This window comes from Lampris incognitus, chromosome 1, assembly GCF_029633865.1.
Source record: "Lampris incognitus isolate fLamInc1 chromosome 1, fLamInc1.hap2, whole genome shotgun sequence".
Classification (NCBI taxonomy): domain Eukaryota; kingdom Metazoa; phylum Chordata; class Actinopteri; order Lampriformes; family Lampridae; genus Lampris; species Lampris incognitus.
Window position 1 is genome coordinate 71,844,256 of NC_079211.1, and position 17,594 is coordinate 71,861,849.

Sequence of the window (17,594 nt, forward strand, 5' to 3'; positions counted from 1 at the left end):
GTCTGATAATTCTAGTCTGATAAATGGGCTGAAGTCTAGTCTGACAAGTGGACTGAAGTCTAGTCTGATAGATGGACTGAAGTCTAGTCTGATAAATGAGCTGAAGTCTAGTCTGATAAATGGACTGAAGTCTAGTCTGATAATGAGCTGAAGTCTAGTCTGATAAATGGACTGACGTCTAGTCTTATAAATAGACCCTAGCGTAAGGAATGTTTACAGGAATGAAAAGAAAATGTCCTCCATCAGATGGAAATCACATAATTACATCATCTACACTTCCTAACTCCAACCTTTCTAACGTGGACATCCTAGCATAGCAAAGTCTCCTAATAAGGAAACCCTTGCATACTCTGTACTTCCTAATAAGGTGTTGTCCCTTCCCACTCCAGCAGGTATTGGACAGTGCCTTGTGGCGTAATGCGTCGAGCCAACACCTGATATCTTTCCCCATTGGTCAATCTGCCTGCCACTCCAAAGTAGGAGGAGATTGAGGAGTGGAGGTGGGAGGAGTCAGATGAGAGGTGGGAGGAGTCAGACAGAAAATGAGAGGACTCAGAGTTGGCTGTAGCTTCCTGGTCTTCCAGGATTCCAGATGTTTCCTCTCCTCCAAATTCCTCTCCTCCCTCACCACGATTGGCCCACTGGCTATAGCTGCTGCTTGGCAACTTCCTCTTCCTACTGCCAACCCTCCTCCTGATTGGACAGAGTGCAGAGGTCACAGAGATCAGAGAGAGATATCAGGATTTCTGACGATAAAGGGTGGGGATGGAGTAAGGTGTGAACCAGATAAGAAAAAGAGAGCTTTTTAGGATGAGGGTTTCTATCAGACACTATGGAGGTGAATCTGTTTTACGATGAGTCAGCTGTCAGGATGATTCATAAATCTAATTAGAAAATTATGTATATGTATTATTGGCATACAGACCCTAAAACAAAGCACTTATCAACTGTCCTTTACTTTCTCTTTATCATTTAATATTAAAACAGCTTCTGTGTAAGAGTTTGTGTGCGTTTCTTGTGTTTTGGTGTGTAGGTTGTGTTGTACACCGATCAACCAAAACATTAAAACAACCTGAGCTGGGCGTCCCTACAGACACAACTGGCCGTGTCTGCGGGTGGGAACCCAGATGTGGGTATGTGTATATAAAATGCAACTTGAGTGATTGATTGATGTGTCCTGGTCACTGCACTAGTGCCTCCTCTGGTCAGTCGGGGTGCCTGTTCGGGGGGGGGGGACTGGGGGGAATAGTGTGATCCTCCCATGCGCTACGTCCCCCTGGTGAAACTCCTCACTGTCAGGTGAAAAGAAGCGGCTGGTGACTCCACATGTATCGGAGGAGGCATGTGGTAGTCTGCAGCCCTCCCTGGATCGGCAGAGGGGGTGGAGCAGAGACCGGGACGGCTTGGAGAGTGGGGTAATTGGCCGGATACAACTGGGACGAAAAAGAGGGGACATTTAAAAAAAAACAAAGAAAAACGACCTGATGCCATCAGTGATACCATTGCCATGAAGAGGTGTACTTGGTCTGCAACAGTGTTCAGGTAGGTGGTATGTGTCAAAGTGACACCCACATGAATGCCAGGACCCAAGGTTTCCCAACAGAACATTGCCCAGAGCATCACACTGCCTCCGCTGGCTTGTCTTCTTCCCATGGTGCACCCTGGTGCCATCTGTTCTCCAGGTAACGAGGCACACACAGCCAGCTGTCCACACGATGTAAAAGAAAATGTGAGTCATCAGTACATCTTCATGCCTGCTCAATAATCCAGGGAAGAACACCAGAGACTTGAAACAGTTCACCTGGACACAACGTTTACTGAGAGAAACGTTTCATCATCATCTTAGTGACCTCTTACACTGACTGCAGGTACCCCACCCTTATAAATTGACCGCAGGTACCCCACCCTTATAAACTGTCTGCAGGTACCCCACCCTTATAAACTGACCATAGGTACCCCACCCTTATAAACTGTCTGCAGGTACCCCACCCTTATAAACTGACTGCAGGTACCCCACCCTTATAAACTGACTGCAGGTATCCCACCCTTATAAACTGACTGCAGGTATCCCACCTTTATATTCATTCATCAGACCAGGCCACCTTCTTCCAATTCTCCACGGTCCAGTTCTGATTCTCATGTGCCCATTGTAGGCACTTGCGGCAGTGGACAGGGGTCAGCATGGACACTCTGATTGGTCTGTGGCTACACAGTCATATACGCAGCAGGGTGCCATAGATTGTGGGTTGTGACACCTGTTTATCATAGCCAGCATGAACTTTTTCATCAGTTTGAGTTTGAGTAGCTCTTCTGTGGGATCAGACCAGACGGGCTAGCCTTTGCTCCCCACGCACATCAATGAGCGTTAGGTGTCCATGATCCTGTCGCTGGTTCACTGGTTGCCCTTCCTTGGACCACTTTTGGTAGGTACTGACCACCACACTGGGAACACCCCACAAGACCTGTCGTTTGGGAGATGTTCTGACCCAGTCGTCCAGCCATCACAATTGGGCCCTTGTCAAAGTCTCTCAGATCCTTACGCTTGCCCATTTCTCCTGCTTCCAACACATCAACTTCAAGAACTGACTGTTCACTTGCTGTCTGATACAGCCTGCCCCTTGACAGGTGCCATGGTAACGAGATAATCAGTGTTATTCACCTTAGCTGTCAGTGGTTTTAATGTTTTGGCAGATCAGTGTATATGCTCAAGTGTGCTGTGTGTGTATGTGTGTGTGTGTGTGTGTGTACCTAATGTTGTAGGAGCCACTAGTTGTAGCAGAGCCATCTGTAGAGTCCTGGTCCACACTGACTGTCCTACTGGAACCACTGAAGAGAAGAGAGAAGATGAGATGTTGTCAAGACAGTGTAGTTGGGAGCTTGGGCACAGTGTGGTCAGATTTTGGTGGGGTGTGTGTGTAGTTTGGATGTAGTATAGTTAGAGTGTAGTCATTGTAGTTGAATGTTGTCATCATGTAGTTAGGGTGTAGTTATGGTGTGGTGTAGTTAGGGTGTATCACAGAAGTTTGAATCAGTTCATCTGGACACACGTTTATTGAGAGAAACGTTTCATCATCATCTAACGGACCTCTTCAGTCTCACGTGACTGCAGGTACCCCCACCCTTATAAACTGACTGCAGGTACCCCCACCCTTATAAACTGACTGCAGGTACCCCACCCTTATAAACTGACTGCAGGTACCCCACCCTTATAAACTGACTGCAGATATCCCACCCTTATAAACTGACTACAGGTATCCCACCCTTATAAACTGACTGCAGGTACCCCACCCTTATAAACTGGCTGCAGGTATCCCACCCTTATAAACTGACTGCAGATATCCCACCCTTACAAACTGACTTCAGATATCCCACCCTTATAAACTGACTGCAGGTACCCCCACCCTCAGAAACTGACCGCAGGTACCCCACCCTTATAAACTGACTGCAGGTATCCCACCCTTATAAACAATACAGTGGCATAACGACCCAAACCAACGACCAGGTTCATATGCACATATGGGTGTGACCATTAACTAGAGTTACAATGGCCATGTGTACTATTCACATATTGGTTTGCCACTATCTCTCAATAAACGTTGTGTCCAGATGAACTGATTCAACCTTCTGTAATATCTTTACCTGGATCATTGAGCATGCATAAAGATGTAGTGAGGGTGTAGTCTCATGGTGGTCAGTGTGTAGTGAATGTGCAGTCAGGGTTATAGGTGGTGTAGTCATGGTGGTCAATGTGTAGTGAGTGTGCAGTCAGGGTGTAGTTGTGGTGTAGCCATGGTGGTCAGTGTGTAGTGAGTGCAGTCAGAGCAATTGCTGGTGTAGTCATGGTGGTCAGTGTGTAGTTAGTGTGCAGTCAGGGTTATTGGTGGTGTAGCCATTGTGGTCAGTGTGTAGTGAGTGTGCAGTCAGGGTGTAGTTGTGGTGTAGTTATGGCGGTCAGTGTGTAGTGGGTTTGCTGTCAGGTTGTACTTGTGGTGTAGTCATGGTGGTCAGTGTGTAGTGAGTGTGCAGTCAGGGTTATTGGTGGTGTAGTCATGGTGGTCAGTGTGTAGTGAGTGTGCAGTCAGGGTGTAGTGTGGTGTAGTCATGGTGGTCAGTGTGTAATGAGTGTGCAGTCAGGGTGTAGTTGTGATGTAGTCATGGTGGTCAGTGTGTAGTGAGTGTGCAGTCAGGGTGTAGTTGTGGTGTAGTCATGGTGGTCAGTGTGTAGTGAGTGTGCAGTCAGGGTGTAGTTGTGGTGTAGTCATGGTGGTCAGTGTGTAGTGAGTGTGCAGTCAGGGTGTAGTTGTGGTGTAGTTATTGTGGTCAGTGTGTAGTTTTGGTGTAGTCATGGTGGTCAGTGTGTAGTGAGTGTGCAGTCAATGTGTAGTTGTGGTGTAGTCATGGTGTAGTTAGGTTGTAGTCTTTACATGCTGTTGACAACCTGCACATTCATCATGACATCGTCTGTTAGTTTTATTTAAAGAAGAAAATTCCTTGTCTCTCTCTCTCTCTCTTTTCTGGAGAATTGATGTGATTTACTTTTATTTTTTAAATATGTATTTATTTGCTTGTGGTTTGAATACGATTGTATTTTTTTGTTAAATAAAAGTTACTTTTAAAAAAATTTTTTTTTCTCAATTTCTCTTTCTGTCTCCCTCTCTACCTCCCTCTCCATCTCTCAATTCAATTCAATATGTGCTTTATTGGCAGGACATATTTTTGTGTACATAATGCCAAAGCATGTAAAACAACAACACAACACAACAACAATGATTATAATAATAACAGCAACAACAACAACGATTATCATATCGAACAACAACAGTAGCAATAGGTGGAATCCCCACTGTCTCTCAGGTTGTGGCAGGAAAATATAAATCTTGCTGCAATGCTCACCGCTGGCCCCCCTCCCAGGACCACCTGCAGCTTACCTGCATCCTCCATGTCCTGCTACTCTGGACTCACATGTTCCAGCTCCTGGACAAAAGCCCGGCACTGGTTTTCACATGTGTCAAATTGAAGGAGGAAGTGCCCCTCTGTCTCCAACTCATCTGTCATGCACTGAAAATGCATAACAGATGAGGTGTCCCTCTCCCTGTCTCTAAACCTGTCTCTCTGTCTCTGTCTCTCTCCCCGTCTCTCTGTCTCTCTCCCCATCCCTCTCTCCATCTCTCTGTCTCTCTCCCTATCCCGCTCTCCATCTCTCTCTCCATTTCTCTCTCTGTCTCTCTCACCATCCCTCTCTCCATCTCCCTATCCCACTCTCCATCTCTCTCTCCATTTCTCTCTCTGTATCTCTCACCTCTTCAGGCTGTGCAACTCATCCAGGGTGAAGTCAAAGATGTTTGCCATGTGGTGGTTGGCGGTCCAACTGTAGTAAAGCTCTTTCTACACACACACAGACACACACACAGACACAGACACAGACACACACACAGCAGCTTTCAGAACCAGGCCAGGAGTAAATAACAGAACAGAACAGAACAGAACAGAATATAGCCTTACATTGGGGATGGCATCCTCTAGAAGCCACTTCCTCTTTCTCCTTTCAGCTGGAGTACTGCACAAACACACAAACACACACACACAAACACACACATACCCACACACAGTTTAAAAGCTTTACTGGACTGTTGATCTGGCTGACCGTTGTCCTTGTGCCTGGTTCCATCTGTCCTCTACAGGTCACACTATCATCTGTCCTCTACAAGTCACACTCTATCATCTGTCCTCTACAGGTAACACTCTATCATCTGATCTCTACAAGTAGAACTCTATCATCAATCCTCTACAGGTCACACTCTATCATCTGTCCTCTACAGGTAACACTCTATCATCTGATCTCTACAAGTAGAACTCTATCATCAATCCTCTACAGGTCACACTCTATCATCTGTCCTCTACAGGTAACACTCTATCATCTGTCCTCTACAAGTAGAACTCTATCACCTATCCTCTACAGGTAACACCCTATCATTTGTCCTCTACAGGTAACACTCTATCATCTGATCTCTACAAGTATAACTCTATCATCTGTCCTCTACAGGCCACATTCTATCATCTGTCCTCTACAGGTAAGTCTATCATCTGTCCTCTAAAGGTAACATTCTATCATCTGATCTCTACAGGTAACACTCTATCATCAATCCTCTACATGTCACACTCTATCATCTGATCTCTACAAGTAGAACTCTAACATCTGTCCTCTACAGGTCACACTCTATCATCTGTCCTTTACAGGTAACACCCTATCATCTGATCTCTACAAGTAGAACTCTATCATCTATCCTCTACAGGTCATACTCTATTATCTGTCCTCTACAGGTCACACTCTATTATCTGTCCTCTACAGGTAACACTCTATCATCTGATCTCTACAGGTAACACTCTATCATCTGTCCTCTACAGGTAACACTCTATCATCTGATCTCTACAGGTAACACTCTATCATCTGATCCATACAAGTAGAACTCTATCATCTCTCCTCTACAGGTAACACTATCATCTGATCTCTACAAGTAGAACTCTATCATCTGTCCTCTACAGGTAACACTCTATCATCTGTCCTCTACAGGCCACATTCCATCATCTGTCCTCTACAGGTAACAGTCTATCATCTGTCCTCTAAAGGTAAAATTCTATCATCTGATCTCTACAGGTAACACTCTATCATCAATCCTCTACATGTCACACTCTATCATCTGATCTCTACAAGTAGAACTCTATCATCTGTCCTCTACAGGTCACACTCTATCATCTGTCCTCTACAGGTAACACCCTATCATCTGATCTCTACAAGTAGAACTCTATCATCTATCCTCTACAGGTCATACTCTATTATCTGTCCTCTACAGGTAACACTCTATCATCTGATCTCTACAGGTAACACTCTATCATCTGTCCTCTACAGGTAACACTCTATTATCTGTCCTCTACAGGTAACATTCTATCATCTGATCTCTACAAGTAGAGCTCTATCATCTGTCCTCTACAGGTTATTCTCTATCATCTGTCCTCTACAGGTAACACTCTATCATCTGTCCTCTACAGGTAACACTCTATCATCTGATCTCTACAAGTAGAACTCTATCATCAATCCTCTACATGTCACACTCTATCATCTGTCCTCTACAGGTAACACTCTATCATCTGATCTCTACAAGTAGAACTCTATCACCTATCCTCTACAGGTAACACCCTATCATTTGTCCTCTACAGGTAACACTCTATCATCTAATCTCTACAAGTAGAACTCTATCATCTGTCCTCTACAGGCCACATTCTATCATCTGTCCTCTACAGGTAACAGTCTATCATCTGTCCTCTAAAGGTAACATTCTATCATCTGATCTCTACAGGTAACACTCTATCATCTGATCTCTACAAGTAGAACTCTAACATCTGTCCTCTACAGGTCACACTCTATCATCTGTCCTTTACAGGTAACACCCTATCATCTGATCTCTACAAGTAGAACTCTATCATCTATCCTCTACAGGTCATACTCTATCATCTGTCCTCTACAGGTAACACACTATCATCTGTCCTCTACAGGTCAAACTCTATTATCTGTCCTCTACAGGTAACACACTATCATCTGATCTCTACATGTAACACTCTATCATCTGTCCTCTACAGGTAACACTCCATTATCTGTCCTCTACAGGTAACATTCTATCATCTGATCTCTACAAGTAGAGCTCTATCATCTGTCCTCTGCAGGTTATTCTCTATCATCTGATCTCTACAGGTAACACTCTATCATCTGTCCTCTACAGGTAACACTCTATTATCTGTCCTCTAAAGGTAACATTCTATCATCTGATCTCTACAGGTCACACTCTATTATCTGTCCTCTACAGGTAACATTCTATCATCTGATCTCTACAAGTAGAGCTCTATCATCTGTCCTCTACAGGTCACACTCTATCATCTGTCCTCTACAGGTAACACTCTATCATCTGATCTCTACAAGTAGAACTCTATCATCTGTCCTCTACAGGTCACACTCTATCATCTGATCTCTACAAGTAGAACTCTATCATCTGTCCTCTACAGGTCACACTCTATTATCTGTCCTCTACAGGTAACACACTATCATCTGTCCTCTACAGGTCACACTCTATTATCTGTCCTCTACAGGTAACACTCTATCATCTGTTCTCTACAGGTAACACTCTATTATCTGTCCTCTACAGGTAACATTCTATCATCTGATCTCTACAAGTAGAGCTCTATCATCTGTCCTTTACAGGTCACTCTCTATCACCTATCCTCTACAGGTAACACCCTATCATTTGTCCTCTACAGGCAACACTCTATCATCTGATCTCTACAAGTAGAACTCTATTATCTGTCCTCTACAGGCCACATTCTATCATCTGTCCTCTACAGGTAACAGTCTATCATCTGTCCTCTAAAGGTAACATTCTATCATCTGATCTCTACAGGTAACACTCTATCATCAAACCTCTACATGTCACACTCTATCATCTGATCTCTACAAGTAGAACTCTATCATCTGTCCTCTACAGGTCACACTCTATCATCTGTCCTCTACAGGTAACACTCTATCATCTGATCTCTACAAGTAGAACTCTATCACCTATCCTCTACAGGTAACACCCTATCATTTGTCCTCTACAGGTAACACTCTATCATCTGATCTCTACAAGTAGAACTCTATCATCTGTCCTCTACAGGTCACACTCTATCATCTGTCCTCTACAGGTAACACTCTATCATCTGTCCTCTACAGGTAACACTCTATCATCTGATCTCTACAAGTAGAACTCTATCATCTGTCCTCTACAGGTCACACTCTATCATCTGATCTCTACAAGTAGAACTCTATCATCTGTCCTCTACAGGTCACACTCTATTATCTGTCCTCTACAGGTAACACACTATCATCTGTCCTCTACAGGTCACACTCTATCACCTATCCTCTACAGGTAACACCCTATCATCTGATCTCTACAAGTAGAACTCTATCATCTATCCTCTACAGGTCACACTCTATCATCTGTCCTCTACAGGTAACACCCTATCATCTGATCTCTACAAGTAGAACTCTATCATCTATCCTCTACAGGTCATATTCTATCATCTGTCCTATACAGGTAACACTCTATCATCTGATCTCTACAAATAGAACTCTATCATCAATCCTCTACTGGTCACACTCTATCATCTGTCCTCTACAGCTCACACTCTATCATCTGATCTCTACAAGTAGAACTCTATCATCTGATCTCTACAAGTAGAACTCTATCATCTATCCTCTACAAGTAACACTCTATCATCTGTCCTCTACAGGTAACACTCTATCATCTGTCCTCTACAGGTAACACTCTATCATCTGATCTCTACAAGTAGAACTCTATCATCAATCCTCTACAGGTCACACTCTATCATCTGATCTCTACAAGTAGAACTCTATCATCTGTCCTCTACAGGTCACACTCTATTATCTGTCCTCTACAGGTAACACACTATCATCTGTCCTCTACAGGTCACACTCTATTATCTGTCCTCTACAGGTAACAATCTATCATCTGTTTTCTACAGGTAACACTCTATTATCTGTCCTCTACAGGTAACATTCTATCATCTGATCTCTACAAGTAGAGCTCTATCATCTGTCCTTTACAGGTCACTCTCTATCACCTATCCTCTACAGGTAACACCCTATCATTTGTCCTCTACAGGCAACACTCTATCATCTGATCTCTACAAGTAGAACTCTATCATCTCTCCTCTACAGGTCACACTCTATCATCTGTCCTCTCCAAGTCACACTCTATCATCTGTCCTCTACAGGTCACAATCTATCATCTGTCCTCTACAGGTCACACTCTATCATCTGATCTCTACAAGTAGAACTCTATCATCTGTCCTCTACAGGCCACATTCTATCATCTGTCCTCCACAGGTAACAGTCTATCATCTGTCCTCCAAAGGTAACATTCTATCATCTGTCCTCTACAGGTCACACTCTATCATCTGTCCTCTACAGGTAACACCCTATCATCTGATCTCTACAAGTAGAACTCTATCATCTATCCTCTACAGGTCATATTCTATCATCTGTCCTATACAGGTAACACTCTATCATCTGATCTCTACAAGTAAAACTCTATCATCAATCCTCTACAGGTAACACTCTATCATCTGTCCTCTACAGCTCACACTCTATCATCTGATCTCTACAAGTAGAACTCTATCATCTGATCTCTACAAGTAGAACTCTATCATCTATCCTCTACAAGTAACACTCTATAATCTGTCCTCTACAGGTAACACTCTATCATCTGATCTCTACAGGTAACACTCTATCATCAATCCTCTACATGTCACACTCTATCATCTGATCTCTACAAGTAGTACTCTATCATCTGTCCTCTACAGGTCACACTCTATTATCTGTCCTCTACAGGTAACATTCTATCATCTGATCTCTACAAGTAGAGCTCTATCATCTATCCTCTACAGGTCACACTCTATCATCTGTCCTCTACAGGTAACACTCTATCATCTGTCCTCTACAGGTAACACTCTATCATCTGATCTCTACAAGTAGAACTCTATCATCAATCCTCTACAGGTCACACTCTATCATCTGTCCTCTACAGGTCACACTCTATTATCTGTCCTCTACAGGTAACATTCTATCATCTGATCTCTACAAGTAGAGCTCTATCATCTGTCCTCTACAGGTAACACTCTATCATCTGTCCTCTACAGGTAACACTCTATCATCTGATCTCTACAAGTAGAACTCTATCATCAATCCTCTACAGGTCACACTCTATCATCTGATCTCTACAAGTAGAACTCTATCATCTGTCCTCTACAGGTCACACTCTATTATCTGTCCTCTACAGGTAACAACATATCATCTGATCTCTACAGGTAACACTCTATCATCAATCCTCTACATGTCACACTCTATCATCTGATCTCTACAAGTAGAACTCTATCATCTGTCCTCTACAGGTCACAATCTATCATCTGTCCTCTACAGGTCACACTCTATCATCTGATCTCTACAAGTAGAACTCTATCATCTGTCCTCTACAGTTAACACTCTATCATCTGTCCTCTACAGGTCACACTCTATCATCTGTCCTCTACAGGCCACATTCTATCATCTGTCCTCTACAGGTAACAGTCTATCATCTGTCCTCTAAAGGTAACATTCTATCATCTGATCTCTACAGGTAACACTCTATCATCAAACCTCTACATGTCACACTCTATCATCTGATCTCTACAAGTAGAACTCTATCATCTGTCCTCTACAGGTCACACTCTATCATCTGTCCTCTACAGGTAACACTCTATCATCTGATCTCTACAAGTAGAACTCTATCACCTATCCTCTACAGGTAACACCCTATCATTTGTCCTCTACAGGTAACACTCTATCACCTGATCTCTACAAGTAGAACTCTATCATCTGTCCTCTACAGGTCACACTCTATCATCTGTCCTCTACAGGTAACACTCTATCATCTGTCCTCTACAGGTAACACTCTATCATCTGATCTCTACAAGTAGAACTCTATCATCTGTCCTCTACAGGTCACACTCTATCATCTGATCTCTACAAGTAGAACTCTATCATCTGTCCTCTACAGGTCACACTCTATTATCTGTCCTCTACAGGTAACACACTATCATCTGTCCTCTACAGGTCACACTCTATTATCTGTCCTCTACAGGTAACACTCTATCATCTGTTCTCTACAGGTAACACTCTATTATCTGTCCTCTACAGGTAACATTCTATCATCTGATCTCTACAAGTAGAGCTCTATCATCTGTCCTTTACAGGTCACTCTCTATCACCTATCCTCTACAGGTAACACCCTATCATTTGTCCTCTACAGGCAACACTCTATCATCTGATCTCTACAAGTAGAACTCTATTATCTGTCCTCTACAGGCCACATTCTATCATCTGTCCTCTACAGGTAACAGTCTATCATCTGTCCTCTAAAGGTAACATTCTATCATCTGATCTCTACAGGTAACACTCTATCATCAAACCTCTACATGTCACACTCTATCATCTGATCTCTACAAGTAGAACTCTATCATCTGTCCTCTACAGGTCACACTCTATCATCTGTCCTCTACAGGTAACACTCTATCATCTGATCTCTACAAGTAGAACTCTATCACCTATCCTCTACAGGTAACACCCTATCATTTGTCCTCTACAGGTAACACTCTATCATCTGATCTCTACAAGTAGAACTCTATCATCTGTCCTCTACAGGTCACACTCTATCATCTGTCCTCTACAGGTAACACTCTATCATCTGTCCTCTACAGGTAACACTCTATCATCTGATCTCTACAAGTAGAACTCTATCATCTGTCCTCTACAGGTCACACTCTATCATCTGATCTCTACAAGTAGAACTCTATCATCTGTCCTCTACAGGTCACACTCTATTATCTGTCCTCTACAGGTAACACACTATCATCTGTCCTCTACAGGTCACACTCTATTATCTGTCCTCTACAGGTAACACTCTATCATCTGTTCTCTACAGGTAACACTCTATTATCTGTCCTCTACAGGTAACATTCTATCATCTGATCTCTACAAGTAGAGCTCTATCATCTGTCCTTTACAGGTCACTCTCTATCACCTATCCTCTACAGATAACACTCTATCATCTGTCCTCTACAGGTAACAGTCTATCATCTGTCCTCCAAAGGTAACATTCTATCATCTGTCCTCTACAGGTCACACTCTATCATCTGTCCTCTACAGGTAACACCCTATCATCTGATCTCTACAAGTAGAAGTCTATCATCTATCCTCTACAGGTCATATTCTATCATCTGTCCTATACAGGTAACACTCTATCATCTGATCTCTACAAGTAGAACTCTATCATCAATCCTCTACAGGTCACACTCTATCATCTGTCCTCTACAGCTCACACTCTATCATCTGATCTCTACAAGTAGAACTCTATCATCTGATCTCTACAAGTAGAATTCTATCATCTATCCTCTACAAGTAACACTCTATCATCTGTCCTCTACAGGTAACACTCTATCATCTGATCTCTACAGGTAACACTCTATCATCAATCCTCTACATGTCACACTCTATCATCTGATCTCTACAAGTAGTACTCTATCATCTGTCCTCTACAGGTCACACTCTATTATCTGTCCTCTACAGGTAACATTCTATCATCTGATCTCTACAAGTAGAGCTCTATCATCTATCCTCTACAGGTCACACTCTATCATCTGTCCTCTACAGGTAACACTCTATCATCTGTCCTCTACAGGTAACACTCTATCATCTGATCTCTACAAGTAGAACTCTATCATCAATCCTCTACAGGTCACACTCTATCATCTGATCTCTACAAGTAGAACTCTATCATCTGTCCTCTACAGGTCACACTCTATTATCTGTCCTCTACAGGTAACAACATATCATCTGATCTCTACAGGTAACACTCTATCATCAATCCTCTACATGTCACACTCTATCATCTGATCTCTACAAGTAGAACTCTATCATCTGTCCTCTACAGGTCACACTCTATCATCTGTCCTCTACAGGTAACACCATATCATCTGATCTCTACAAGTAGAACTCTATCATCTATCCTCTACAGGTCACACTCTATCATCTGTCCTCTACAGGTAACACACTATCATCTGTCCTCTACAGGTCACACTCTATCATCTGATCTCTACAGGTAACATTCTATCATCTGATCTCTACAGGTAACACTCTATCATCAATCCTCTACAGGTAACACTCTATCATCTGATCTCTACAAGTAGAACTCTATCATCTTTCCTCTACAGGTCACACTCTATCATCTGTCCTCTACAGGTCACACTCTATCATCTGTCCTCTACAGGTCACAATCTATCATCTGTCCTCTACAGGTCAAACTCTATCATCTGATCTCTACAAGTAGAACTCTATCATCTGTCCTCTACAGGTCACACTCTATCATCTGTCCTCTACAGGCCACATTCTATCATCTGTCCTCTACAGGTAACAGTCTATCATCTGTCCTCTAAAGGTAACATTCTATCATCTGATCTCTACAGGTAACACTCTATCATCAAACCTCTACATGTCACACTCTATCATCTGATCTCTACAAGTAGAACTCTATCATCTGTCCTCTACAGGTCACACTCTATCATCTGTCCTCTACAGGTAACACTCTATCATCTGATCTCTACAAGTAGAACTCTATCACCTATCCTCTACAGGTAACACCCTATCATTTGTCCTCTACAGGTAACACTCTATCATCTGATCTCTACAAGTAGAACTCTATCATCTGTCCTCTACAGGTCACACTCTATCATCTGTCCTCTACAGGTAACACTCTATCATCTGTCCTCTACAGGTAACACTCTATCATCTGATCTCTACAAGTAGAACTCTATCATCTGTCCTCTACAGGTCACACTCTATCATCTGATCTCTACAAGTAGAACTCTATCATCTGTCCTCTACAGGTCACACTCTATTATCTGTCCTCTACAGGTAACACACTATCATCTGTCCTCTACAGGTCACACTCTATTATCTGTCCTCTACAGGTAACACTCTATCATCTGTTCTCTACAGGTAACACTCTATTATCTGTCCTCTACAGGTAACATTCTATCATCTGATCTCTACAAGTAGAGCTCTATCATCTGTCCTTTACAGGTCACTCTCTATCACCTATCCTCTACAGGTAACACCCTATCATTTGTCCTCTACAGGCAACACTCTATCATCTGATCTCTACAAGTAGAACTCTATTATCTGTCCTCTACAGGTAACATTCTATCATCTGTCCTCTACAGGTAACAGTCTATCATCTGTCCTCTAAAGGTAACATTCTATCATCTGATCTCTACAGGTAACAATCTATCATCAAACCTCTACATGTCACACTCTATCATCTGATCTCTACAAGTAGAACTCTATCATCTGTCCTCTACAGGTCACACTCTATCATCTGTCCTCTACAGGTAACACTCTATCATCTGATCTCTACAAGTAGAACTCTATCACCTATCCTCTACAGGTAACACCCTATCATTTGTCCTCTACAGGTAACACTCTATCATCTGATCTCTACAAGTAGAACTCTATCATCTGTCCTCTACAGGTCACACTCTATCATCTGTCCTCTACAGGTAACACTCTATCATCTGTCCTCTACAGGTAACACTCTATCATCTGATCTCTACAAGTAGAACTCTATCATCTGTCCTCTACAGGTCACACTCTATCATCTGATCTCTACAAGTAGAACTCTATCATCTGTCCTCTACAGGTCACACTCTATTATCTGTCCTCTACAGGTAACACACTATCATCTGTCCTCTACAGGTCACACTCTATTATCTGTCCTCTACAGGTAACACTCTATCATCTGTTCTCTACAGGTAACACTCTATTATCTGTCCTCTACAGGTAACATTCTATCATCTGATCTCTACAAGTAGAGCTCTATCATCTGTCCTTTACAGGTCACTCTCTATCACCTATCCTCTACAGGTAACACCCTATCATTTGTCCTCTACATGCAACACTCTATCATCTGATCTCTACAAGTAGAACTCTATCATCTGTCCTCTACAGGTCACACTCTATCATCTGTCCTCTACAGGTAACACCCTATCATCTGATCTCTACAAATAGAACTCTATCATCAATCCTCTACAGGTCACACTCTATCATCTGTCCTCTACAGCTCACACTCTATCATCTGATCTCTACAAGTAGAACTCTATCATCTGATCTCTACAAGTAGAACTCTATCATCTGATCTCTACAAGTAGAACTATATCACCTATCCTCTACAGGTAACACCCTATCATTTGTCCTCTACAGGTAACACTCTATCATGTGATCTCTACAAGTAGAACTCTATCATCTTTCCTCTACAAGTCACACTCTATCATCTGTCCTCTACAGGTAACACTCTATCATCTGATCTCTACAAGTAGAACTCGATCATCTGTCCTCTACAGGTAACACCCTATCATCTGTCCTCTACAGGTAACACTCTATCATCTGATCCATACAAGTAGAACTCTATCACCTATCCTCTACAGGTAACACTCTATCATCTGATCTCTACAAGTAGAACTCTATCATCTGTCCTCTACAGGCCACATTCTATCATCTGTCCTCTACAGGTAACAGTCTATCATCTGTCCTCTAAAGGTAACATTCTATCATCTGATCTCTACAGGTAACACTCTATCATCAATCCTCTACATGTCACACTCTATCATCTGATCTCTACAAGTAGAACTCTAACATCTGTCCTCTACAGGTCACACTCTATCATCTGTCCTTTACAGGTAACACCCTATCATCTGATCTCTACAAGTAGAACTCTATCATCTATCCTCTACAGGTCACACTCCATCATCTGATCTCTACAAGTAGAACTCTATCACCTATCCTCTACAGGTAACACCCTATCATTTGTCCTCTACAGGTAACACTCTATCATCTATCATCTGATCTCTACAAGTAGAACTCTATCATCTTTCCTCTACAGGTAACACTCTATTATCTGTCCTCTACAGGTAACATTCTATCATCTGATCTCTACAAGTAGAGCTCTATCATCTGTCCTCTACAGGTAACACTCTATCATCAATCCTCTACATGTCACACTCTATCATCTGATCTCTACAAGTAGAACTCTATCATCTTTCCTCTACAAGTCACACTCTATCATCTGTCCTCTACAGGTAACACTCTATCATCTGATCTCTACAAGTAGAACTCTATCATCTGTCCTCCACAGGTCACACTCTATCATCTGATCTCTACAAGTAGGACTCTATCATCTGTCCTCTACAGGTAACACTCTATCATCTGATCTCTACAAGTAGAACTCTATCATCTGTCCTCCACAGGTTACACTCTATCATCTGATCTCTACAAGTAGGACTCTATCATCTGTCCTCTACAGGTAAGACTCTATCATCTGATCTCTACAAGTAGAACTCTATCATCTGTCCTCTACAGGTAACACTCTATCATCTGTCCTCTACAGGTAAGACTCTATCATCTGTCCTCTACAGGTAACACTCTATCATCTGATAACTACAAGTAGAACTCTATCATCTGTCCTCTACAGGTAACATTCTATCATCTGTCCTCTACAGGTCACACTCTATCATCTGTCCTCTACAGGTAACACCCTATCATCTGATCTCTACAAGTAGAACTCTATCATCTGTCCTCTACAGGTCACACTCTATCATCTGTCCTCTACAGGTAACACTCTATCATCTGATCTCTACAAGTAGAACTCTATCATCTGTCCTCTAAAGGTCACACTCTATCATCTGTCCTCTACAGGTAACACTCTATCATCTGTCCTCTACAGGTAACACTCTATCATCTGTCCTCTACAGGTAACACTCTATCATCTGTCCTCTACAGGTAACACTCTATCATCTGATCTCTACAAGTAGAACTCTATCATCTGTCCTCTAAAGGTCACACTCTATCATCTGTCCTCTACAGGTAACACTCTATCATCTGTCCTCTACAGGTAACACTCTAT

The 17,594-nt window shown here is 42.4% G+C and overlaps 1 protein-coding gene across 1 annotated transcript in view; it reads right to left on the reverse strand.

Moving 5' to 3' along the window:
- Positions 1-240: 240 nt before the first annotated feature.
- The window catches only part of phf19 (PHD finger protein 19), a 253,724-nt gene continuing 236,370 nt past the window's right edge, over positions 241-17,594 (reverse strand). Inside the window, exons 11-14 of the mRNA XM_056292783.1 lie at positions 5,503-5,557; positions 5,300-5,385; positions 2,749-2,826; positions 241-693 (exon numbers count right to left, since the gene is read on the reverse strand). Of these exons, the coding sequence (XP_056148758.1) occupies positions 360-693; positions 2,749-2,826; positions 5,300-5,385; positions 5,503-5,557 (553 nt within the window). The 3' untranslated portion in view covers positions 241-359. The remainder of the gene's footprint in view (positions 694-2,748; positions 2,827-5,299; positions 5,386-5,502; positions 5,558-17,594) is intronic.